This window comes from Camelina sativa, chromosome 2, assembly GCF_000633955.1.
Source record: "Camelina sativa cultivar DH55 chromosome 2, Cs, whole genome shotgun sequence".
NCBI lineage: Eukaryota > Viridiplantae > Streptophyta > Magnoliopsida > Brassicales > Brassicaceae > Camelina > Camelina sativa.
The window spans coordinates 12,519,547-12,546,266 of NC_025686.1; the positions used below are offsets into that span (position 1 = coordinate 12,519,547).

The following is a 26,720-nucleotide window of genomic DNA, read 5'->3' on the forward strand; positions in this document are numbered from 1 at the left end:
TGTTTTGATTGTGTCCCACGCTTACCATCTTTGAAAAGATTAAGCGTATTCACATTTTCCTTATTCCCTACATCCTGATTCACACCTTCCCTTAACTCTAGCGAGGTCATACCCTCCTCCAACATTCCAAAACTATTCAAGACTTGAATATTCTCTGATCTGCCACCATGATTAGGTTCCCTTAACGCACATTCCGAATTACCTTTTTTGGTCACCCCCGCAAAAGTTTCCTTATTCGAGCCTGACTCTGTCTGTCTACCTGTCTTCCGCACCAGGATGAAACCATCCCCGGTCGGTGCTGCACCCTCGGTCGGAGACTCGTCCCTCGAACTCACATGACCCGATACCACCATAGCTTGCGACGTATGATCCACCACCTTCTCCTGTGCCCTCCGTGGACAGGAATGAACCATATGGCCATACAAACCACAACCGGAACAGATGCTGGTTAGCCCCTCATATGAGACAAAGTACCTCTCTCCATTGATCAAAATGGAACCCTTGAGCGGTCTCTTGAGATCCACTTCCACACAAACCCTAGCGAATATCCCACGTTCACATCTTAGCGTAGTGGCGTCCACCCGAAGTAGGTGTCCCAAGCCTTTGGCAATCTCCAACAAAATTTGGCTATGGTAAAAATTCACTGGCAGGTTCGACAAGCGGATCCACACCGGCGTTGTATCGATGTCGTTCCTCATAGGGTCAAAAGATGGTGACCACGCTTGGACCATAAGGTAGCTATCAAATGCTCTCCATGGTCGCCCGTGAGCGCCCCCATGTATTCCTCCTCTGCCTCAAATCTAATCATGAAAAACTGACGAGGGAGATCCATAACATACATCATTCCTTTAGGCTTCCACAACTCACGTAACTTGCGTCTCAAAGCTGCAATCGAAACATTCACCCCCAGCACTTTAACCACCATACACCTTTCCCACACACTATTCATAGCCTCCAGGACTTCATTACCTATCGTGACCACCGGTTCCCCATCTTCCCCATTCGGGAACTCCAGTCGGACCCTTTCCGAAACAAATCTAGCATCCACCACTTGCTCCGGAGTCCTCATACCTCCCGCATTCGTACCTTTCACTCGATCCACCCAAGACCCCTGTCCATCAGGAGGATCCCCCGGCAACCTATGCCGTTCACCGATATCCTCCATCATCGCATCCCGCTCGTGCGCCTCCAAAACCCTAATCGCCTCCTGACTCATTTTTTTCCCGTATACTCCAAGACTCAAGATTGAATATTAACAACAAAGTTTTCAAAACTTATAATAACTCTTTAAAAACGACAAAACTAATAACACCCAGTCACCCCTCTTAATTTTTCTTATATCGCAAAGGATCTCCTTTTAGTTACTTGGGCCTGGCCCAACAAAATTCAATAAACCTTTCCATTTTCCTTTTTCCCTCAGTAATGTCTGATCCTTAAAACTTTCTGAGGATAGTTCAAATGGTTTCGCTCTCCACCTCCACACCCCACGCGCCTCCACTCCCGACGGCGTTTAACCGCCGGCCGACGGAGATAATTGTCACAGTACGATGCATCTCCATCTCCCCTCGCGAGCCGAATCATACAATTGCTTCCGATAATAGCAACAATAGTTCCTCCTTGTCGCTTAGAGATACGAGGCAAAGCAAATGGCTGATGAATTCTGAGGACGCGAATGAGAGAGATTACAAGCAGAGTAAAGAGGATACGAACACGAAGATCGCTTCGAGGAAGGCCATATCGATAATACTACGAAGAGAAGCTACAAAGGCTGTAATCGAGAAGAAGAAAGGCTCTAAGAAGCTTCTTCCAAGGACTGTTCTCGAGTCTCTTCACGAAAGAATCACAGCTCTCCGATGGGAATCTGCTCTTCAGGTTTGATTTCGTCTTCTCCGAATTTATCTCAACGTTTAATTTTGGCATTGATAGTGAATTTGACGCTCTAATTTGGCTATGTTTGGTTATAGATTTTGTTGATTAGCTGAAAATTTCAGATTATGGTTATACTAGCTTCAGATTGTATAACTAAGTAATGGTTTTAGAGTGAAAGTGTTGAGTTGTGTGCGCGTACTTATAAGATAATGTTGGTGTATATGTAGGTGTTTGAACTGTTGCGTGAACAGCTATGGTATAAACCAAACGTTGGCATCTATGTAAAGCTGATTGTGATGCTTGGAAAATGCAAACAGCCGGAGAAGGCTCATGAACTATTTCAGGCAATGATTAATGAAGGTTGTGTGGTGAATCATGAAGTGTATACTGCACTTTTATCTGCGTATAGTAGGAGTGGACGATTTGATGCTGCGTTTACTCTTCTGGAACGTATGAAAAGTAGTCATAACTGTCAGCCGGATGTGCACACGTATTCCATCCTCATTAAGTCGTTTCTTCAGGTTTTTGCGTTTAATAAGGTTCAGGATTTGCTTTCTGATATGAGAAGACAGGGTATTAGACCCAATACAATCACATATAATACCCTCATCGATGCATATGGGAAAGCAAAAATGTACTTGCCACCCTGTCCTGCCCTTTTGAATTTCATTATTTTATATCAATTTGTAATCACTCCATCTCATGTGATGTTTCATGGTTGCAAACATTTTGACTTATGCCAAAAAAGGAGTGTTTAAACATGCTGGGATGGAGTGAATACTTGAATTTAACAATTATATGGTTTCACTTATCATGTTTTAGTTCAAAGCATCCATGAACTGAGATATTTCTTCTTTCTTTGGAAGGTTTGTGGAGATGGAATCAACACTTATCCAAATGCTTGGGGAGGATGATTGCAAGCCTGATTCTTGGACCATGAACTCGACTCTTAGAGCCTTTGGGGGCAATGGACAAATAGAAATGATGGAGAATTGTTATGAGAAGTTTCAGAGCTCTGGGATTGAACCCAACATCAGAACCTTCAATATCCTCCTTGATTCATATGGAAAATCAGGAAATTATAAGAAGATGAGTGCTGTGATGGAATACATGCAGAAGTATCAGTATTCATGGACCATAGTCACCTACAATGTGGTCATTGATGCGTTTGGGAGGGCAGGAGACTTAAAACAAATGGAATACTTGTTTAGACTAATGCAATCAGAGAAAATTAAACCAAGCTGTGTTACACTATGTTCTCTTGTTCGTGCCTATGGACGAGCTGGTAAAGCTGATAAAATTGGGGGAGTCTTGCGTTTCATTGAGAACTCAGACATAAGGTTAGACCTCGTGTTCTTTAACTGCCTGGTAGATGCCTATGGGAGGCTGGAAAAGTTAGCAGAGATGAAAGGAGTTCTCGAACTCATGGAGAAGAAGGGATTTAAACCTGATAAAGTTACATACAGGACAATGGTTAAGGCGTATAGAATTAGTGGCATGACTACCCATGTAAAAGAGCTTCATGGTGTTGTTGACTCTGTTGGTGAAGCCCAAGTTGTGTTGAAGAAGCCGGATTTTTAGCGAGGAATAGAGCTCAATTTTCTGGTATATATATATATATGTCTAGTATTCATATCCTTGTTCTAGTGATAGAAGGTAGTTAGTATGAGAGTAAATACATTTTAAGTTGGCTTACAAAACTTTGTAACACAAACACAAAAACAAAAATTTGTAACAAGTATATTTTTTTTTACTCTTCGTTTGTGGTGCGTTATCAGTTTGTATGTGCTGAAGCAGCTAGATATGAGAGTTGAAGACTGTACGCTTCTTTTAGTTTAGTCAAAACTTCTGCAATAGACGGTCTGCCAGATGCATCTCTCTCCACACATCTTATAGCAATCGAAGCAGCTTTTCTCATGCTCGCTGGATCAAATGTATCCTTCAAGATATCATCCACAATCTCAAATGCTCCTGCTTGTAAGTTTGGCCTTGCCTGCATTTTTCAGTATTTTGATCTTATAACTACACTGTTATCTTAAATACTGGGAGATGAGAAAACAAAGACAATCATGTTTCTCTCACCCATAAGACCAAGTTAAAAGAATCTGGTGATCCTGAGTGACTTAAAGGTTCTCTTCCACAGATGAGCTCCAATAGGACCACACCAAAGCTATAGACATCACTTTTCTCTGTCAGCTGCAGGGTGGAGTAATATCTGAAATGACAAAGTGTTGATTACTGATAAGCTAATCAACATGTTAATACATCATGAATGCGGAGATAAGATACAGAAGAGTTTACTCAGGATCAAGGTATCCTGCAGTGCCTTTAACAACAGTAGTAATATGAGATGCATCTGCTTTTGTAAATTGTTTTGACAAGCCAAAATCTGAAACTTTTGCGTTCATATCCTTGTCCAGAAGTATGTTACTGCTCTTTACATCCCTATGTATAATTCTCGGCTCACTTCCATTGTGCAGGTAGTCCAATCCTTCATGAAGAAGACAAAAATGTTACTATCCGTCAGGGGGAATTGTTTTCTAGTATGATGATACCAATTACAGATGTTGAAGATGTACCTTTTGCAGCATCAACTGCAACTTTTAGTCTTGAAACCCAGTTCATTGACAGCCTTTTGCTACGTGGACCTGCTGAACCAAGAAAACACAAAAAGCTATATGTTTGTGAGGAAGAAGACGTTGATAAAGGACAATGAGCTATTGCCAGATACTTGAGGATTTGCATACCGTAAAGATGATCAGCTAATGATCCACCAGACAGATACTCATACACCAGTATCTGCCGTTTCGGTTCGTAGCAGAAGCCCTCAAAGGATACTAGATTTTGGTGGCGGATCTGTGACAAAAGATGCACCTAGAAGGTTGACAATACAAAGGGAGACTTTTAGATCTCAGCACTCTTATCACTAGATGAATGCATCATTCAGATATGGCCAGTGATTTATGAGGACATTGTGGGCGCTTAACCTCATTGATGAAAGAATCAGCTCCAAGTTGAGTTCTATCAAATCGCACTTTGACCGCTACTTGTTTTCCATCTGGTAGTTTTCCACGGTATACAGCTCCAAAACTTCCACGACCAATTACTTCCTTGAAGTTCCTAGTAGCTGACTTGATCTCTTTGTGAGAAAAGATTCTTGAAGTGTTCCAGTTCTGCATCTTCAGTTGTGCTCCTGATACAGATTTTGCTATACTGTAAGAATCATAAAGCGACAACTTTGTGGGGGCAAAGAGAAAGCATTGTTCCCATACTGGTTATCTCTCTCTCTTTGTTTCTCTGTCTCCTCGTGCAGATCGTCATGAAAACAAAGACGAGGAAGGTGGCAAACAAGGCTCCACTAGAAACTCCAAGCAAGATCGCTAAGCGTTTCTGCTTCCTGTGTTTCTTATTGATAGGGATAGTGACTTGTGGTGTGTCAATTGTTGAAGACACATTGTTGCATGATAGTGAAGAGAACGAAAGGCATGGATTTCCCGTTGTCCTGATCAAACATCAATTCAGTAATGCCAGGAACAAATGAGCAGAATATTGTTAGAAAATGCCGAGACAGAGATTGTATACCTGACTTCCAGACCCGTTCGGTTAAGAGACTGTGGCAAGGGGCCTACTAAGTTATTGTTTTCTAGATTCCTGAGAAGAAGTAACAAAAAGATTCTTCTTGTGTGAATATGATAATGTACAAGCTACTTCCTGATCTTAATGTTTACTTACAGGAGACGAAGTTTCTCCAGCTTTCCTAATGTTTCAGGAACTGATCCTTGTAAGTTGTTGTTTTGCAGGTCCCTTCAAGATATGGAGATATAATTTAAATTTTCAAAAAGAAAGAACGTATATGCAGAAACTCTCAGTAAGATCACTTACAGAACTTCAAGGTTGGCCAGATCTTCCAGTTCAGAGCCAAAAGATTTCAACTGATTGAAGCTCAAATTCCTGGATATACCATCAGAAGCTTTTTAATACTACAGGAAACCTAACAAAGTACGTTACTGTTCTATGGATGAGTATTACAGTTTCTGGAGATGCTGGAGGCTGCCTACATTCTGTATTGCTCCAGTAAGTGATGTATTATGCAAGTCGCTGCAGGAGAGAAGTGGAGAACACTCAAGATAACACACATGTATACATGAGATGCTAGAAAAATGGTTGAAGAATTGCTAACTTACAGTGTCTTGAGATCGAGCAAGTCTCCAAATGTTGGACTAATGGACCTCAGGTTGATTTGTGAAAGAAACCTGGACAGTCAGAAAAAGAAAACTATGAGCTGCGATCAAGAAATGGTGAAAGCAATGGGTATGACAAGGATCGTTTTTTTTTACAATGATGTAACGAGGTTTCCTTCACATTCTATGTGGTTCCAAGGAAGCGGAGTACATGGGTCGTCTTGCCATCCAAGGTCTTGCCCGGTAAATTGCTCTATGACTTTAAGTGCTGAAACTGTAGAGATAACTTAAAACATGAACTTTGGCTCTGGTGGAGTTTGCTCTATCCAGGAAAAATCAACAGAGAGTTACCTGTGGTAGAAGAAGCTTCAGGAGGGATTTGGAGTATTTGATACACCTCAAGAGCGTTCACCTGAGGATTGAACTTGATTTTTTCTAACGTGATGTTCAAAGAACTGATTCTGTTTTGCGTAAAGTACAAAGTTTTAGCTTCCGAACTGGTCACTGTGTAATCAGATTGTTTGACTTCACCGTTGATCATCACACTAAAAGAAGGGGAGAGTGAGAGTATCCCAGAAAAGTAGAGGATAATGTAGTAGTCCCCTAGTGTATGTAGAGGAAGCTTACACGAGAGACTGTCTTTGCGAGCAAGAATTCTTGCAGTCTGAAGAACAGAAGCTGGCGGATTCTCAGTAATGTTGAAGGCAGTCAGTTTTGTGAGTCTACTGAAACTCAAAGAGGCGTGAGACGGTGCAAAACTTTGATCTGGATCCCATATTCGATCAAACGGATCTAAAGGGTACCTACCATTTAAAAAAATTCACCAAGAAAATTCAAGAAACCACACCAAAGAAGGAAAAAAAAATCAGAGCAAGTGATCAAGTTCAGAGCCTGAGAATTCATACCGGATAGTCCCATTTGTGTATCCGCTATTGATTCGGTAACTTCTCCTGAGAATTACATTGGGTGAACCTTCCAGGCTGTTTCTGTAAGCACCAAAAGGAAGTGGCCGTACTTCTAGAGAAGAGATAACCGGTATGCCTCTCCCTTTAATCGCAAGCAAACAAAGCAAAAGAGAATCATTGTTGACCGGCCAAACCAACTCTTCAATCCAAGGATCATTGGTTCTAAGATCAACAGTACTAGTGATACTCCTTCCAAGAGAGATATGAAATGCTGGAGGACTGTTCTGGCTATCATAGTTTCTATAAACGAATGTGGCCCGAATAAGAACCGAGGACAAGTCCTTCTCTGTCACAGGTACTTTATAACATTGGCGATCATGAGTATCCGGGAAGAATCTGATGGGAACACTGGAAGTAGAATTCTTGTCGATGTACGTAACCGTGCTAATGTTACCCGTTTGGATATAATCGTTGTCTGAAACCCAGGAGATGTTATAAGCCGCAGTGTAACCTGATCCGCCACAGGACAAACTCAAGAAACCTGTTCCATTACAAAGATTCAATCAAACTGTTGAAAGCAAAGGATTAAAAAGAATGTGAGACAAAGTCTAGACTATGCATACCATCTGGATTGGAGAAACCAGACACCCAAAAGCCACTGAACAAAATCAAATCGACCCAAAAGAGCATCATCTAGTTTCCTGATTGAAATCTGAAGAACATATATTTATTAAGTTTTCGTTCGTTTCCTTGTAATGTGTATGAATTAACTCTTTATATATATGATGATGTCAATGACGATGACTCGTAGGTACTTTACTCAGTGGTCATAATTTCACTAACAGTCTGTGTCGACTTAATAATTTAATTAACAATTTAACTACGTTTTTTTAGACTTTAGTCTTCCTTACATACAATAGAATGAGAGATAGTGTCAAATATGTGACTGATATTTTGGTTGCTCAATTATAAAGAATGATTATGAGAATTATGCTTGAGAGAGAATCTTCAAATGCAATGATATAACATAACGTTTTGCTTAGCTTCAACACTAATCCTCAATGCATCCTCCTCAAGCTTTCTCATAAAGCAAAACCTTTTTGGACAAAATAAAATAAAATAAAAACCTTTTTGGACAAATCGTTTATATACTAAAGTCTCCCAGAACTTGGAAATATGTAAATACTAGCGAATTAATGCCTTAGAAAGCATTAGAATTTTCATTACGTCAAAGTCATTTGAAAATCAGCACTAATTGATTTCTGTTGGACTTTATCGTCTTAATTAAGGTTTGAACCCTCCTACGAGGCTAGGACATACTAACACATTTTATATGCTCAGTTAGGCCTATTTAAAAAACTTCGAATTCTTCTATCGAAAGTTTTTAGTATAATTTCTTTAGAAAAAAAATCCGAAGTCTTTTACAACTAAACGCAAAGAATGACACAAAAGTCATAGCAATGTAAAATCCCATTAACAATACTAAAAAAAAAAAAAAATCATGTTTGATTATTTAACAAAAGAACTGTCATTCTGAAATAAATCTTCTACAAGTAAAAATGGAAAATAATCATAACAACGTAAAGACAGAGCATACGAATGCTTGAAAACCTTAAAAACTAGACATCAATGGAAGGAGTTTGAATAGCTTCTAGGTCTTCAGATTTCTTGCACCACAAATAACCCCATCTATTTTTAAATTGCAGAATCTCCATCACAATTGCAAACAAACCAATGATACCGATGATGGTACTATAAGCAATCTTCCATAAGCTTCCCGGTTGCAAGATAGCTAGGCCTTTGTAGATGTTATAGATGCTCAAAACAATCACTACATATCCCACTGTATGATGGTACCAATTCCAGTATTTTCTATATTTATGATCCTTGTCCGGCCTTGCTTTGAGCGCAAGTATTTGCAAAAATCCTAGAGCAAACAGAAGTATCCCTATCACTGTATGTGGTGTAGATCTCATTCCCGTTTGCTTGGACATATAGATTGCAGTTCCTAATCCTCCCAATAAACCGACGACATAACCTGTAGTTTGGAAAAAGATGTGAACGTAAAACCACATGGGATCGAGTCCTTTGTAGGTTCTCATGTACCTTGCAGCCATTGCTCCAATGGGCATAAAAATCCCCCAACAGACCGCGTTGACCAGTCCATGGACTCTTTTGACAAGAATCATGTTNATTTTTGTGGCTGTGACTTGTCCGGACAGCAAATCCAAAGTAGCCATGGATTTGAGATGATTTCCACTCATGGCGTGCATCCCAAGTCTATCACCTTCCTTCAGCGGCCCGTCTTGCCATAGATGGTTAACAACGGTTGTGTTAGGAGGCAACACCATAGTGGCGAATATAGTCATCTCTCCATTGAGAAATTCAGCGGCTAGTTGTGTTACGCGGAAACTGAGAGGACCTTCTTGAAGCATAGTTGAATAGTCCTTGATTGAGGAAGTATAAGCACGCATAAAACCAGACGTGGAGTTACGGTAAGCCAAGAGAGTTTGAGCACCTAACATGCCTTTTCTCGTAGGGTTTATCCCCCAAGCAATCCAACTGGAACTCTCGATGTTGGTGTGACGATATGCAACTTCAAGCACTCCGGTTTCTCGTACGTAACTGAAGTGTAAAAACGAGTCTAACACAGGAAGGTCAATGCAAGAGCGGAAGTGTTTTCCGTTTTTAAAGATGTGAGAGTCACATCTACCCTGAACTCCATCGATTGTTGCTCTAGTGAAGTATGGAGCGAGCACGAATAGAAAACACAAAACCACAAATATGGTTCTTGAAGACAAAGACATGATGATGATTGCGTTTTTACTCGGAGACGTAGATTGAATCTTCCTGAGTCAAGAGTCCAGTTTTCCTTTCGAAGAAAGAGATTTATGAATTCCCCGAGTTACATGAGTTGTCTATTTATATATAGCCTTATCGTACAATTCCAACTCCAACTGTAATTAGGAATTGTTTTTTTTCTTCAGCAACAAATTTCCATTATATATTTTTGATTACCTTTTCATTTTTGTGGCCGACATATTGTTTAAATTTTAATCATTCTGCGAAGTTTAGAAATAATTTAATTTATTATGAGAACCACGTCAAATATATATAAACTCTAGGATTCAAGAAAGAGAATCAACACAATCTCAAAAGAACTCTCTTTATTACTTTAGGAAAAATAACTTAAAAACCTAAAGCTCTCAATATCTCTAATCTCAAATAATAGGAAGTCACAATCCGACATCTCTATTTATAAGGAACTTAAAGACTCACTTTCCTAATCTCTCTAGGAAGACAATTTCCTTATTTCTCACAACTTCCTAAACTTCCAATTCTAATTTTTTTGGGCTTGCTTGTGCATCAAGCTGATTGAGGTTTATGTTTACAAAATTGAGTATGATTTACTTGTATGTTTAAAATATGTTTACTTTGCTACCTTCTCATGATCTTTAAAATTGTATAACACTGTAATCAAGTGTTCACGTTGACAGACCCAAAGTAGTACGTCTTCATACGGTTGCACTTCCGTTATGTGAAAGGGTTGAAAAAAAAAAAGGGTATTCTTTCGGGTAAAATATGGCAATTTAAAGTCGATCGCAAGTAGGAACATTAATACTCTCATATAGATGGAGGAAATACATGGTCAACAAGATCCATTAGATGTTTGCTTTACATAATAAGAAAATATATATCAATTAACGAAAACAAGAAGAAAAGAGATCTATCATGTATTCATGTCGTCTCGTCAAGATGTAGCCATGGATCAAACGCTTACCATGGCAGACTCTAGAGGAGTTGGTAATGATCTCTCATCATCGTTCTTCTTCTCCGTCATTCTCATGCAGATCAGCAGACAAAAACAACCAATCTACTTTGTATGGAGTATTATCATCATCATCCTTCGACTTCAGTAACCCCTTGACCACGCTACTTAATTCATTGTCATTACTCGGCTCTAGGTATGACGAAACCTCCTCCCCGTCGTCGTCTTCATCAATGATGAAGATTGCATCAGTAGAACTTGTAGAAGAAGGTAGTGATCCCAATGACTTGAATGTCTTCATATTGTGACTTGAACGTTGCTTGGAGATCAAGGCGAGTCCAATCTGCGACTCATGAGTCGCCATGTTCCTCTTCGTGCCTATTGTTGATTCAGGGATGAACGGATGAGACGAGAGACTCTGAAGCTAATAAACTCTTGTTAATTTTTGGCTTTGTTGGTGTAGTACTGTAGTATATATATAGACTAGAGTCTAGAGCGACAAGGGGTTTTACTTTTACTTTTCATATATATAAGGAAAAGGAAAAAAGAAAAAGGAAATTGTTTTCTCATATAAGAAAAAAAAAAAAAAGGACACTACGTATAGAAATGGTAAATATACATATTCTTACGAATAACAATTATTGAGACTACTGTACGACTTATAAAATAAATCTAGCATGACTTATTTACAAGCATAAAACAATTTATAAAATAAATCTAGCACAACTGGTTAGTTTGTTTGCTTTACAACTCCATCCTTCTCGATTGCTTTCAACGGTGAGCTCATAGGATATTTTCCTGGGAAAAAAGGCTTACGCCAAGGTGACTCTATCTCTGCGCCTCTTTTTTACTCTTGTGATGGATATATTGTCGCGGAAGGTGGATATGGCGGCTAGTCAGCAGTTAATCAAGCCTCATCCTATGTGTGGTAATTCCTTGGTAACTCATCTGAGCTTTGCAGACGATCTCCTCGTGTTTTTTGATGGATCTGAAGACTCTTTGGCTGCAATACTGGAAGTTCTTGATCAGTTCAAGTCAATATCAGGATTGGGAGTCAACCTTACAAAAACATGTCTATTCTTGGATGGAAACAACCGAATGGGCATTACGGATATGGCTTCAAGACATAACCTCCTCCATGGCTCGTTGCCGGTTAGATATCTTGGTGTTCCTCTCATTACTCATAAACTCACTGCAACAGATTATCAGCCCTTGATCGACAAGGTTAAAAGTCGGATAATGGGGTGGACACATCGACATCTCTCCTTCGTTGGCAGGCTGCAACTTCTTCAGTCAGTCATAAACAGCACAATCAACTTCTGGGCATCCATCTTTCTACTTCCGAGTAAATGTATTGATGAATTGGAGAGGTTATTTGTTCTCCAAAGGCCTCGGGTGGACTGGGAATTCGAAGTTTGAAGAATTGGAACCAAGTTTTTGGACTCAGGCTTCTTTTCTCTCAAGCTGATTCTCTATGGGTATCATGGATTAAAGCTCACTTGATCAGGGGTAGAAGCTTCTGGACGGCTGATTTCAGACTATCTGGAAGCTGGATTTGGAGGCGACTGATAAAACTTCGGTTACTAGCAAGGCCTTTTGTTTACTGTGAGATTGTCTCAGGCCAGGATGCATTGTCTCAGCCCACTGATTGAGATTACTGGTGAAAATGGACCGAGGTATCAGGTATTGGTCTTCTTAGTAAAGTATCCCAAGCCTCAGTAAATGGGAGTTGGACTTTACCTCGTGGGAGGAACCCTCTGGTGCAGCTACTCAGATCGTGTCTCCAGGAACATTCACCTCCTACTATTGGTTTGGGTGATGATGTATTCTTATGGAAGTTGTCTGCAGATCAAACTGAGGGAACCTTCTCCTTGTTGGAAGTTGATTAATTGGTTAATCCTGCAAAACAAGAAACAAAGAGAAAGGTGAGAGGATGAAGAGAACAGAGATGCTAAGCATCAAAGAAGAAGAAGAGAAGAGCTTTTGTGTCGTAAGGTGAAAGAGGAAAGAAGAAAAAGAAAGAGGCCATGGGCCATGAGTGTAGTAAATGCCCATTAACCATTATGGGTTAAGTGTGTTTGCTATAGTAATTAGGTTAACAATAAACCTAAGTATATAAGTGTTGTGATGTTGTAAGAGCAAGTTCAATGGTAGATACTAAAAAAGGATACTTAAGTATGTTTTTAATTATAATATTTGGAAATAATGGAGTTAAAAACTTTTTTAAAAACTGTAAAATTGTATGCTCCAACGGTAGAACCTAATTTTGGGTTCTTAAAATTCTGAATTTTTTTTTTTGAAAATTAACACTCAAGTTTGAACAAGTTGATCCTTTAAACATGATTAGACAACACTGATCCAAATGATGTTACTTCCCTGAAGACATAGCATAGAGAAGAAGTGTGTCCATCAAAGCCAACACTGATCGATAAAAGCATCATCCAAAACCTGAAATAACAGAGACAAGTAGGATTAATAGATGTAGCATCAGAAATACAAAAAACAGAGAAGATAGAGGAAAGAGACGAGTTACTAACCTGATGCTTTTCTTCTTATAGAACCTCGACTATCTGCATCAAAGAGAAACTTGCAGTTGCTAATCCCATTGATCGTTGCATTACTAATACAGTCAGAGGAAGAGTTGGAGAGCTTGCTCTAGCTCTTTCAGCAAACGCTTTCGCCATTTCTTTAAACTCAGTTGCCACTTCTGCCTCATCAGAACCAGTTAAACAAACATGGATAGTTTCACATGAGATAGAAAAATTAAAACAAGAAATAATCGTAGAATGGATGAAAAACATTTTATACCATTCAAGACACAAACCTGAACAATAAGCATAACCTCCACAGTTCTTGTAACGACATCTTCATCACTTGAAAACACGCCGGGTTTTCTCCCTTCAAAACTATAAACATCCAATCAAAAGGACCAAATCGTGTTTGAAAAGTTTCTGATGGCAAAGTCCAAAACTCAGGAAGCCAAACTTCATAATCAAGTTTATAAAAACAAAGAGATATCCCAAACGGAAAGAGAACAAGAACATGAATAAACCACATGTCCTCCAGCCTTGTGCATCAGAGGAGCCTAGACTTGGCAGACCTAATTAGAGACATATAAAAAGGATCCAACAAGGAGCACATTACACTCACAGTTTTTGGACCACAGCCTTCAGATATCAGCTTCAACCTTTCAGCTTCTGTTACGGATGGTCGAGCTATGTCTTTAGACTCTGAAATATTCCCATCCTGCAACAGTAAATTTCATACCAAATGTTTTTTAGAGTGTGTTAGTTTCAAAATCATGTCTTGTAGCTAAATCCAACGGCATATACAATATTCATCATGTGAGTTGATATAAATTCTCATTCTGTTTCATCAAACCAAAGAGAATAGCAAATGAGAAACGAAATTACCAATCAGACCAAAATAATCAAAAGTTAAAACATTGAGCTTCGAAACAATGGTGATTATAAACCAGTCAAAACCCAAAAAGGAGGAAAATTTATAAAATCTCAGAAAGCAAAATATGTTGAAACTGAATAAAGCAATCAAAACTCATTGAAACACGAAACTTAATTTTTTAAACTCGATCAACATGTGAAAGAAACAAACCATAATAAAGAGCATCATCATGTGAAATTAAAACTAAAGGAGAACAAATTCAAAAACTGTTTCAGAAACAAAAAAAAAAAATTCAAAATTTATAAAAAAATTCATACCTATCGGTGAAGAGTATCCCAAAGCAGAGTAATAATGTCCATCTCTTGGCAGACCTAAGGAGGTATTCAGAAGCATGAACGGCGGATTCCCAACCTTTTCCGATTCATCTCCTCTCTCAATTCGATGGATTCCGACTTGAGAAAAAAACACCGATTTTGGAATCGGTTCGTGAAATGAAAGAGAGAGGAAGAGAAGGAAAAAAAAAGCTTCCGTCGATGTTTTTTTTTTCTTTTGTTAAATTCACGAACCAATCAGAGAAAGACGCATGTGAGATAAGAATCGATACTAACAATGCTTAATTAAGGATCGATTTTAACTTTTATTATGTATTATGATTTATTTTTATTCTTAAGCAATCCTAAAAACCCATTAAATACCACCGTTGTACATGCTCTAATAGAACCTCATCCAAGATATTATCAATGTAGAAGGTTAAGCATAAACGCTTCTTGGATACTTTCTCTCTCTCTACACCAACGAAAGTGAAACAAAGAGAGTGAAAGAGAGGAAGTGAGAGATCAAACCTTTGTGAGTAAAACAGAGGTCAAAGTAAGAATTCCAACACTCCTCAATGAGAACCTGGAGGCATTTGCACCCGCAAGGTCCAAGGGTTCAATGGCATTCTCAAATATGGCTAAAGGAAAGAATTCCCAAGATGGCATTCATGGTTTGGCTCACGGTGCTTAACAGACTAATGACAAGGGACAGATTGAGAAGTTGGAATTTGCAGGTTCCAGCTAATTGTTTACTTTGTCTAGCAGGGGATGAATCAAGGGACCATCTATTCTTCCAGTGTTCGTATGCGAAGGTCTTATGGCTGGATTTCTTTGCTCAGCTACATCCGCCTCTTTCTAACAATTTCAATGGACTCCTCACTTGGATCAAGAATCCTACCGCAAATAGGAAGCTTAATGTCATCTGCCAATTAATTTTTCAAGCTCTTCTATACTCAATTTGGGCGTAATACAAGGCTTCACTCTACCTCCTCTTCTACAGATAAGCTCAGGAAGGATATACAACTTCTGCTTCGACGTAGACTCATCGGGCTTGACAATGCAGTCAGCCGGGGACAACCTCCAACTCCAGACCAAGACACCTTTCTCTATCTATGGTTCCAAAACTTTCAATCCATTTGAGTTGTTCTCTTCTTTCTATTGTTGCTTATGCGATTTGTTGCTGAGCTCATCAAAACTCTGTATTTCACTATTAAAACTCTGTATTTCACTATTAAAACTCTGTATTTCACTATTACTCAATACTAGGAGATATCCCAGTATAAGTAATTAAGTAATTAACTGCTGACAAAATTTTTTTACAAATAATGTGTAAGTAATTAAGAACAACGTAAAGCCGACTCTGAAACAAAAATGTACCTTTGAAATGGTCCTTGGGAAATCTTGCGGCAAGGTTTCTATGAAATAATCTGCAAGCATGAGGACATACCGAATGATATTCTGTTTCTAATTAATTGGAAACAAAAATATCCAATGAGACGGAGGAAGAAATCTACCATAATATCAAAGAGATGGTTCTTCCTTGCTCCTCGCATCTATTCTCCTATCTTCCTGAAACAAATCTTCTGATGGTTCTCATAATACTAGAAAGATCGCAGCAGAGCATGAGTAGACTCCAACAATTTATGTACTTTCTGCGTCTAATATTCATAGGGTTCGAGTCACACACATATCTACGACTACGAGGAGCAGGGACATGGACATCACTCTCATCTTCAGAGGAATCGCTGGATTCAATCTCATTGATCTCATGACTGACACTATGTAGACGATATCCAACCACTTGGTTATTTAATCTTGATTTATTTCTCCCTTCAGTGCTTTGCTTGGTCCAAATCTGAACACCACATTCAATAACGTCGAAGTCATTGAATATGCTGATGAATTCGAACACTATCTCTCTGCAGAATCCAGGGTACTTAATATGATCTTCAAGGAAGTCAGAGTAAAATATAAACAGGTGTTCCGTTTGAAATCCAGGAAAAGTGTAAACGTAGACCTCATGAATGGGGAGAAATACGTCCCCTTTGCCTGTGGTACGACACAATAGTTTGGAAATGCTACCTTCTTTTATCTGATGGTTGGGTGAAACAACGAGGCAAACCTTAAATCTCGAGAAAGCAGAAAGAAGATTGATAACATTAGGAAGAATGGTCAAAGAACTTCCTTTAGCTCGGTAATGGAATGCTGCAGGTACTTCACTCCCAGGTAAGAGAGCCGACCCATGAAGAGATGATTGTTGCATATTTTCTGTTTTCGATTGTTGACCCAATTTGAAGCAGTTGTCGAAACTGAGCAGCGCATTTGGAGTGTTCAAAGGGCAGAATACGGTCTCCAGTGATTCACAATCCTCTGCACGTAGGAATGTGTGTGAACCAGAGAGCTTTGGCATTGATTCAAGTGATCTACAGCTTTGACGAATAAGGTGTTGTAACCCATGAAGAGCTTTGATGGAATCTGGAATCCTTGCAATGTCAGTATATTTCAGGGCTAGTTCGGTTACACTCGTGTGGTGATGTATAATTTCCTTGAGCATTCCACTTTTCTTAGTAGAAGAAGACCTTAGACCAGACCACAGCGTAACTGATGCAGGTACATCTTCTAACTCCGTGTTTGATACATCTACCCTTTTTATGTGCGTTGAGATAACTAGAATGTTTCTCAATTTTGAGAATCCTCTCATGAAGACGTATTCAAGGGATTCCAAACTCAAGTGAGCTGGAATGACTTCTTGGTTGCAAGTACTCAACCAGAACTTCTGTAGTTTATGAAGTTGTGAACATGAGGATGGAATCTCTACCAAACTCACGCAAATACCCAGTTTCAATGTCTCAAGATTTATAGCTTTTGAAAGATCTGGGAGAACCTTCAGGTGATAAGACGCTGACAAATCCAGCTTCTTGAGACTTGTAAGAGGCTAATATATAGAACAACAAAACAGACAAGCCAATATCATATAACATGCAGAGAAAAATACATAGATTCAATGCAAAGAAATAGAGAAACCAACCTGGATTCCATCCCAGAGCTTCTCAACCTGGCTATACTTCATATCCAGTTCAACAAGATATTCTGGATGAAATGTTGGAGGAAGACACTTGCTTGGATATGCCTCCCAGTGTAGTAACCTTAAGCGATGGGGAAACTCCATCTCTACTGGTATATGCATTCCTATCATTTCCATCATATCTTCTTTTGTAAACTTTGAGGAAACGAAGATTAGGCATTCTTTTAAGCGCTCTCTTGCTTATAAACACTTCTTTGGTATCTGACGTATCAAACGATATGCCAGAAACAACTCCCGTACCCTAAACCAAATTCCAAATAAGAGGATTTATTTCTCTTTGCCTGCTAACTTTATCAATGTGTTATATCTAACGAATATAACATGCACATAGAAAGAAAGAAACAAAAAATACTTACTGTATCATTTTCAAGGACATGAGAAATCTCATGAGCATCAATTAAGATTTGTCTTTCCCAAGGCTTTTGTCTCTGAATGGCTTTACGACCCACTTGTTGTAGTAGTCTGTGCATCACTATTTCCCCAGTACCAGTGGTACTTATTAAGGATCTATTGACTAGGATCTTCAAACCGGTTTTGACATCCACATTACTGTCAGCGAACATGTCTTTCACCAATTCACCATCGTTATAGTTGAAGAAGACTGCAATATGGAGAAATAATATTTGCTCATTCTCATCTAAGCTATCATATCCGATTCTAAGTACTCTCTCGATATCTCGATCAAGGCTAATTTCTAGCCTATGCAGTATAACTTCCCACTCATCTTCATCCTTTCCGCGTAAAGATGAACCCATGACACGGAGACCTAACGGAAGGTTGCTGCAGAGCTCTGTTACTCTTTTGGCAAGCTTTTCAAAACCATCAGATGGAGTGCTCTGTCTAAAAGTATATCTACTAAATATATTAAGAGCTTCTTCTCTAGATGGAAACCCCACATGGTATGTAATATCGATACCATGCTGGACCAAAATTTCTTGATCTTCCGTGGTTACAACAACCCTGCTTCCAGGACCAAACCAGTTAGTATCATCAGCCAAAGCCTCCAATTGCTTAAGATCATCCACATCATCAAGAACGATAAGGACTTTCATGTCGCATAACCTGTCCTGTATAACACCTAAATGACCTATCCTCATTTCATTGTGGTTCAAAATCTTTGAAAGAAGGTGTTCCTGTAAACGCAACTTCAAACCATAATCATCAAGACCACTATGATAGCTTCCCCTAAGATTCTCCACAAAGCAAGTAAGCTGAAACCTATTGGAGAGTAGACTTTGCAAAGCTCTAGCAATTGTAGTCTTACCAATACCAGCAGGACCATAGATTCCAACAATCTTAACTCCATCATAATCCAAATCTAGCAAAGACTGCATTTCCAACAAATGAGGTTCAAGTCCAACCATGCCATCGAAATCATTAGACTGTGTAGTAGCAACTAGTTTGTCTGATACATCTCTCGCAATCTTCTCGATCATTTCCGCTTCGTTTTCCCTAACAAAAGAGAGAGAGAGAGAGAGAGAGAGAGAGAGATTCAAATCACAGTTTCCATCAAAAAATAGCCAAATTATAGCAAATGTTACCAGTTAAGCAAGTGTTCCCCAGCTATGTTGCCCACAACATTCAAAGCTTGGCTCCATCTTCGCCTCTCTTCCTCTGTTCTACGAGCACAAGTTTGATTGAACACGCTCCCAAATACTCCGGTTTGGTTCCGCACATGAGATGGATCTACGCCGTAAAAGACCGTCATCACTATTTGTCCTATATCTTCTTTGCATTTCAAAATCTCCAACAATTCATCCAAGCACCATCCCGAAGAAGCGTAATTCTTGGAGAGCACGACGATAGAGATCCTTGATTCCCTAATCGCTTGGGTGAGAGAAGGAGCTATGGTTTGGCTTCTCTCGATTTCTTGATCGTTGAACATGGATATGCCATTGTAGCTAAACTGTTTGCGTAAATGACTGAGGAATAGTTTACGCACGTCTGGTCCATGGAAGCTCGTGAAAACTCGGTATCTCCAGGTTTGAGGCGGCGAAGAAGGAGAAGAAGAAGCCATGAGAGTGAATTTGTGACTTGAGAGTTGTTCAAAAGTCCTCTGGTTTCAGATTTTTTGGTTGGGAGAAGTCATACTAAACGAAGGAGACAAATTATAAGTTCTCTCACTGTTGAGCTTGTTGACTTTTAAATTCCTTTGACTCAAAAATAATTAAAGAAAGTGAAAACTACGTTATTTAAGAGCATGTGGTTCATTTACCCTCGCAAAAAAATCTATATCTATATATATAAAGTTAATTTTACTCACTTCTACCTAATCAATTTTTTTTCTTAAAAAATATATTATTTTTAATATTCATTTATTGCAGATTTATTACTTATAATTAATAATAGTTAAAAATTAATAAAAAACGAATTAACTAAAATTAATTAAATTTTAAAATAGTATAAATAATAATATAATTTTTTAGTAAATAATAAAAATAATAACTATCTAAAATGAATTAAGTAAAATAAATGAAAACTTTATATATATATTATCAAATGCATTTAACCCAAAACATTAACAAAAAATCATATTTAAAGTACACTATGCTTTTTTTGAGAAGACGAAGCTGGGATTGCATCACAAAATTAACATATGCAAATAACATATGAGATTTTAGAAAAATATGTAACTTGGATTAGTCAATAGATATTCATTGTGGAGTTTAAACGTTTCATCATTTAAGCATTCATGACTTAGTCGGAAATTCTATTATTGCAGATGATGCATTTGGACAGCCTCATTGTAGCGACATAGCACTAAAACTGTTCATGAAACTTTGTTTATCGCATTTAATATAAGATATCGATATGTTTAAATGGTCTCTATAATTAGGTCAACGATCAACATTGACGTTGGAACTTTTAAAATTATTTTTTCATAGGATATGAATATGGAATGAACTCTTTTAAAGATAAAAGGTCAGAATATTGTCGACAATATTATTGCGACACTAGACAATATATGTTATATATAGATTAGTAAAATAAGTACGGCATTTTTATAGATTTATCTTTTAATCTTCAAATTATATTCATATTCAATGATTCTTATTGATAATTTTTTTAACTAAAATTCAACGTTAAATCACAAATAGATATAACAAAGAAATATTATCTTCAAAAATATATATGTTGTATATCACTGAGTAAAGTATATAAGCTTAGTATTTATATAGATTTATACTCAAAAGTTGGAATGATTATATTGAGCTCAACAATTTCTGTTGATAAGAAATATTTTAAATTAAAATCCCGCGCGTGCGCGGGTACAAATTCTAGTATATATATAAAGTTAGCTTTTCTCACTCATGATGCAGCCACCTCAGCTGCCACATCAGCCACATCTTCTTTAATTTTATGGGCCTTACAGATTTTAATAGGCCATTTAAACAATCATACAAATGACAAACTGATCAACTAAATTTTATCTAAAATCTGTAGGCCCAACACTATTTCATTCAAATTCTCTATACCCATCACTATTTTCAAATCCTATGAATTCAAATTTTTATTTTAAAAGAAATTTAAAATATTCATTTAGTGCATATTTTTTATTAATTATAATTAATCGAAAGTTTAAAGAAAAAATAATTATGTAAAATGAATCAAATGTTAAAATAAGAAAACAATACTATAATTTTTCATTAGTGGTAATAATATAATTAAAGATTTCTATTAAACTGATCATAATTTAAAACTTCAAATATCAAAACAATGCAACCCAAGCAACACTTTCAAAGAATAAAGGAAACACAACTACAAATCAGTTAAAATAATTATTTGGCAGCACTTCACAAATCCATCACCAAAGACAAAGATGCAAAGAGATGAACACACATTTAATAAACTAAAAAGATTCAGATATATGAATGTCACAATCAGATAACCGTAACACAAAATTATATGAAAAAGACAATCAAAGAAACAAAAAAAACAACCCGGACTTTATAAAATTACAGCAAGATAAACAACAAAATTAATTTTCCCCAAAACACAACTCACATCGAATCAAAAAAATCACTCACAGGACAAACGGAAAAAAAAATTACAACAAATAACAAAAAACAACCGCCTTACAGATTTTAATAAGCCCTTTAAACAATCATACAAATGACAAACTGATCAACTAAATTTCATCTAAAATCTGTACGCCCAACACTATTTCATTCAAATTCTCTAGACCCATCACTATTTTTAAATCCTATGAATTCAATTTTTTTATTTTAAAATAAATTTAAAATATTCATTTAGTGCATATTTTTTGTTAATTATAATTAATCGAAAGTTTAAATAAAAAATAATTATGTAAAATAATTTAAATGTTAAAATAAGAAAACAATACTATAATTTTTCATTAGTGGTAATAATATAGTTAAAGATTTATATTAAACTGATCATAATTTAAAATTTCAAATATCGAAACAAGGCAACCCAAGCAACACTTTCAAACAATCAAGGAAACACAACTAGAAATCAGTTAAAATAATTATTTGGCAGCACTTCACAAATCCATCACCAAAGACAAAGACGCAAAGAGATGAACACATATTTAATAAACTAAAAAGATTCAGATATATGAATGTCACAATCAGACAACCGTAACACAAAATTATATGAAAAAAACAACCGAAGAAACAAAAAAACAACCCGGACTTTATAAAATTACGGCAAGATAAACAAGAAAATTAATTTTCCCCAAAACACAACTCACATCGAATAAAAAAAATCACTCACAGGACAAACGAGAAAAAAATTACAACAAATAACACAAAATAACTCACAACTTAATTAGGAAACCTAAAGAAGCCAACATATTTTCATATAAACAAATTTGCAACCCAATTGACATTCACCTTTAACAAAATCAACAAGGGATAACCAAATATCCCCAATAGATACGAAGCGAGCAAGGAATCAATTAAATATGCAAACCCCAAAAAAATCAAAAGAAAACGATTACGATAGGAATGATTGAAAAAAACGATTACGAGCATCAAAGACATAAGTTCAATCCTCAAACAGACCTCTAGATCGGAAAATTGCTCTTCTCCTATCTGTTCACGAGGACATCGGATTTTGAAAAAGAACAAATCAATTTCAACTCAATAACATACAAATAATGGTCCAATTAACCCACAAATTATAAGTCTTACAGAGAAATTGGGTCTGAATGAAACAAACAAAAATAGCCTAGAAAAAATATTGACAATAAAATCCACAATAAATAACTTATTTATTTTTCTTAATAAAATCCACAATATTTTTCACTCCAAACACTAAAACATTGACAAAAAAATTACTCCAACAGTTTACAAAATACATATGAAAATATTAAATAACAATCCAACCACAAAATGGAAAATAATAATAAATTAATGACAACTAACAGCTACAACAAAACAACAACTTCAACTAAACAATGTTAACTTCTAATAATAACTTTTTTTTAAAGCATTATAAACACACAAAATGATCTCAATTTTTCCTTTAAAAACAGCAAACTAAATTATACTTACTCCAAAAAATATTTTTATTAAAATATCCAACAAAACAACATAAGCAACCAAAATTAAATACAAAAACAAACGTAAAGATGAATTTACAAAAACCAAAAAAAAATGTATAGAACAAAATTCGGAATACACTTTCATCTAACTACCGCGCGTAGCGCGGATCTATTGCTAGTACTAATATAAAGAGCTTGATTAGTTTACTCTTGTTCTATAGAATAGCTAGACCCCTATACTAACTATAAAACTTAAATAATGGTTAGATTTTGTCATACATAATTTAAGATTTCTGTGTGTTTAAAGCTGTCAAATTTGAAAGTCTTTTTAAATTAATAAACAAAATATATCTAAACTACTTCCGTGAAATAGCGTTCAGCATGAATGAGTACCAACTTCATGCCTTACCACAGAAAATTGTTCAATTACCATCTTTGATGGAGGTAATACAATTATGAATTATGTGCAAATCTGTTCGTCGCACTAGTTTGGAAAAGTTATGTTCCTATCTCCTTCTTTTAACTCTTAGTTTCCAATAAATTACCTGTTCATCCCAATAAAAAAAATCCTACAATGCAGCCATGTTTCCTCTTATATCCCCCAATATTTCAAATGGGTTAGAAACCTTTTTTTGTTTATTGAACACAATTGCAAATTATTTTTAGAATTAATGATATTCATAAAAAAGTTGAAATACCATGGACCATAACTAAGATGTTATGAACACAAAATTTAGATTACAAACTTGAATATATAAAAAAATAAATTTCTATATTCAAAATTGAAACCTTAATCTTTTAACTTAAACATAAATTAATTAGGATTGCAATTATGCAATTACAAAAAAAAAATTTGTGTCTCGTGCTATACTATCTTTGACTAAGTAATCAGGCGAGAATGAGCTAATCATGGTTCAGTGGTAAAGGGAGAAAAACCTTGCCACCTGAGTTCGAGCAGCATTGGCCATGGGGGTTTGAAATTTAATATGGTTTCCCCGTTAAATGAGCTAAGCATGCTCAAGTCTCATCCTAAAGCATATCAATTAGAGTCAAACTCTGTGGTTTGGTCCGACCCAACTCTGAAAAACATTGAGTTCGGACTTAAATATAGATATCTGGAAAAAAAATTGGATTTTTTGAACTCAGACCGTTCGGACTATAGAGTTTTACAGACTTAACCTAATCGGGTTCGGATCGACCTAAAAGCCCTTAAACAAATATATTTACACTTTTTTGTTAATATTTTTATATTATTATAATATTTAATTAATGATTTATTATAAATAAAGTTTAAAACTCTAATCCTAGTTTCCATATTTACTTAATCTTAGTTTATCTTTGCATATTTTCCAGCCGACTAGATACTTTTTTTGTTTTTGCTTCTCTTTTTTTCTATTTTTCTTTTTACTCTGGTAAAAAAAATTAAACCCACAAAGTAAAACGCTTAGGAATTAGATATACTGGATATAATATTAAAATATGGAAATTTTGTTGGGAAAGTAAAAAAAACGATTCACAACTACAGTTGGAATTGTATATCTCTCTATAAATAGACAACCGAACTAAAAAAGGATCTCTCTGACTTTTGGTAAAATTAACCTTCGTGTGTCTCCAATTAACAACGCTATCATGTCTTTGTCTTCAAGAACCATATTTGCGGTTTTGTGTTTTCTGTTCGTCCTCGCTCCATACTTCACCAGAGCAACAACCGATGGAGTTCAGAGTAGATGTGACTCTTACATCTTTAAAAACGGAAAACACTTCCGTTCTTGTATTGACCTTCCAGTGTTAGATTCGTTTCTACACTTCAGTTATGTTCCAGAAACCGGAGTGCTTGAAGTTGCGTATCGTCACACCAACATAGAATCTTCTAGTTGGATTGCTTGGGGGATAAACCCTACGAGAAAAGGCATGTTAGGTGCTCAAACTCTCTTGGCTTACCGTAACTCCACGTCTGGTTTTATGCGTGCTTATACTTCCTCAATCAAGGACTATTCAACTATGCTTCAAGAAGGTCCTCTCAGTTTCCGCGTAACACAACTAGCCGCTGAATTTCTCAATGGAGAGATGACTATATTCGCCACTATGGTGTTGCCTCCTAACACAACCGTTGTTAACCATCTATGGCAAGACGGGCCGCTGAAGGAAGGTGATAGACTTGGGATGCACGCCATGAGTGGAAATCATCTCAAATCCATGGCTACTTTGGATTTACTGTCCGGACGAGTCACAGCCACAAAAACAGTGAATGGAAACATGATTCTTGTCAAAAGAATCCATGGACTGGTGAACGCGGTCTGTTGGGGGATTTTTATGCCCATTGGAGCAATGGCTGCAAGGTACATGAGGACCTACAAAGGACTCGATCCCATGTGGTTTTACGTTCACATATTTTTCCAAACTACCGGTTATGTCGTCGGTTTATTGGGAGGATTAGGAACTGCAATCTATATGGCCAAGCACACTGGAATGAGATCTACGCCACATACCGTGATAGGGATACTTCTGTTTGCTCTAGGATTTCTTCAAATACTTGCGCTCAAAGCAAGACCGGACAAGGATCATAAATATAGGAAATACTGGAATTGGTATCATCACACTATGGGTTATATAGTGATTATTTTAAGCATGTACAACATTTACAAGGGATTAGCCATCTTGCAACCTGGAAGCTCATGGAAGATTGCCTACAGTACCATCATTGGTGTCATTGGATTGTTTGCAGTTGTGATGGAGATTCTGCAATTTAAAACTAGATGGGGTGATTTGTGGTGCAAGAAATCCGAAGACCTAGAAGCTGATCAAAGTGCTTCCATTGATGTCTAGTCATGTAGGTTGTCCTAGTTATAAGCATTAGTGTGTTTTGTCCTTGCATTGCTAAGACTAGCTAGTTTGTCATTCTTTATTTTTACGTGTACGAACTATCAAACAGTAGTATTTTAACTGGAATAATCCAATTAGAAGTGTTCGACAATCGGATGATTTTACATTGCTAAGAATAATTTTGTCATTGCTTTTGAATTACGTCTGAATAAAAAGTTTTCAACATAAAATTTATAGCGAAGAAAATCAAAGATTTTCCATAGACCAAACTGAGCTAGTTTTGAAGTTGTAATTTGTAATGCTTTGGTAAAATAGCTCTCTCGATAAGATTAATGATACAATAAAACTCACGATCAACAACAAATCAATTCACCAACGAACCGTAACCGTAACCAATGTTCATAGAAAACACAGAATCAACATTGCTAGCTCTCAAGATAAGAGAAACCTAGCAAATACAGAACTATTTTTGAGTTTTACAAGTTTTTTATCAAATGATTCTTTTTCATAACTCTGCAAATGAACTCCTCCGTCTCTTTATACTTCAATGTCGTTAATGGTCAACAACAACAATGCACACCACGTCATTGGCTCCTTTCCCTCCAATCAGATTCCTCAAAACCTCCACATCAGCCATATCCAAACTATGTTCTTCTTCTCTCCAACTAATCCTTCTTTCCTGTATCAATTAACTAGGAATGCTGTTTTCCCTTGTTTCTAATTCTTTTTTTGGCAAGCTTAACTGGTTATCTTATCCAGAGAGCCATTAGATTCCTGAATTGCTTCAGGTTTCGTTTGGCGGTGATGATATTTCTCAGTCCCTTCTCAATGGCTATGAAAAAACTGCAGCTGGTGTGACATAG

The 26,720-nt window shown here is 36.9% G+C and overlaps 5 protein-coding genes and 1 pseudogene across 6 annotated transcripts; 3 read left to right on the forward strand and 3 right to left on the reverse strand.

The window, feature by feature from the left end:
- LOC104723019 (pentatricopeptide repeat-containing protein At5g48730, chloroplastic) lies at positions 1,439–3,622 on the forward strand. The gene is made up of 3 exons (XM_010441314.1): positions 1,439–1,872; positions 2,097–2,503; positions 2,736–3,622. The coding sequence occupies exons 1-3, from the start codon at positions 1,459–1,461 to the stop codon at positions 3,448–3,450; spliced, it is 1,536 nt and encodes a 511-aa protein (XP_010439616.1). The 5' UTR covers positions 1,439–1,458; the 3' UTR covers positions 3,451–3,622.
- LOC104723005 (probable LRR receptor-like serine/threonine-protein kinase At5g48740) lies at positions 3,460–7,697 on the reverse strand. 2 transcript variants are annotated; one of them, XM_010441304.1, is made up of 16 exons: positions 7,579–7,697; positions 6,956–7,496; positions 6,402–6,853; positions 6,207–6,324; positions 6,054–6,122; positions 5,899–5,967; positions 5,752–5,820; positions 5,602–5,673; positions 5,452–5,520; positions 5,142–5,371; positions 4,857–5,062; positions 4,617–4,743; positions 4,449–4,517; positions 4,171–4,360; positions 3,952–4,084; positions 3,460–3,862 (listed from the first exon to the last, which is right to left on the reverse strand). In XM_010441304.1, the coding sequence occupies exons 1-16, from the start codon at positions 7,646–7,648 to the stop codon at positions 3,644–3,646; spliced, it is 2,703 nt and encodes a 900-aa protein (XP_010439606.1). In that variant the 5' UTR covers positions 7,649–7,697; the 3' UTR covers positions 3,460–3,643. The 2 variants fall into 2 exon arrangements, with proteins under 2 accessions (XP_010439606.1, XP_010439601.1); XM_010441299.1 differs by having other exon boundaries at positions 4,449–4,520.
- LOC104751244 (cytochrome b561 and DOMON domain-containing protein At5g48750-like) lies at positions 8,575–9,762 on the reverse strand. The gene has a single exon (XM_010473158.1). The coding sequence runs from the start codon at positions 9,760–9,762 to the stop codon at positions 8,575–8,577; it is 1,188 nt and encodes a 395-aa protein (XP_010471460.1).
- Positions 11,610–12,376, forward strand: LOC104751252. The gene is made up of 2 exons (XM_010473170.1): positions 11,610–12,094; positions 12,172–12,376. The coding sequence occupies exons 1-2, from the start codon at positions 11,610–11,612 to the stop codon at positions 12,374–12,376; spliced, it is 690 nt and encodes a 229-aa protein (XP_010471472.1).
- Positions 16,223–19,642, reverse strand: LOC104723029 (annotated as a pseudogene).
- On the forward strand, positions 24,664–25,860 carry LOC104723039 (cytochrome b561 and DOMON domain-containing protein At5g48750-like). The gene has a single exon (XM_010441334.1). It carries the CDS (start codon positions 24,664–24,666, stop codon positions 25,858–25,860), a length of 1,197 nt encoding a protein of 398 aa, XP_010439636.1.

Coding starts and splice junctions, on each gene's coding strand:
- LOC104751252 (XM_010473170.1), top strand. CDS start 11,610: ATGGCGGCTAGTCAGCAGTTAATCAAGCCTCATCCTATGTGTGGTAAT. Junction 12,095..12,171: donor TGTATTGATGAATTGGAGAG/GTTATTTGTTCT, acceptor TTTTGGACTCAG/GCTTCTTTTCTCTCAAGCTG.
- LOC104723039 (XM_010441334.1), top strand. CDS start 24,664: ATGTCTTTGTCTTCAAGAACCATATTTGCGGTTTTGTGTTTTCTGTTC.
- LOC104723019 (XM_010441314.1), top strand. CDS start 1,459: ATGGTTTCGCTCTCCACCTCCACACCCCACGCGCCTCCACTCCCGACG. Junction 1,873..2,096: donor GATGGGAATCTGCTCTTCAG/GTTTGATTTCGT, acceptor GTGTATATGTAG/GTGTTTGAACTGTTGCGTGA. Junction 2,504..2,735: donor GCATATGGGAAAGCAAAAAT/GTACTTGCCACC, acceptor TTTCTTTGGAAG/GTTTGTGGAGATGGAATCAA.
- LOC104723005 (XM_010441299.1), bottom strand. CDS start 7,648: ATGATGCTCTTTTGGGTCGATTTGATTTTGTTCAGTGGCTTTTGGGTG. Junction 6,854..6,955: donor TACACAAATGGGACTATCCG/GTATGAATTCTC, acceptor TTTAAATGGTAG/GTACCCTTTAGATCCGTTTG. Junction 5,372..5,451: donor CGAACGGGTCTGGAAGTCAG/GTATACAATCTC, acceptor ATGTTTGATCAG/GACAACGGGAAATCCATGCC.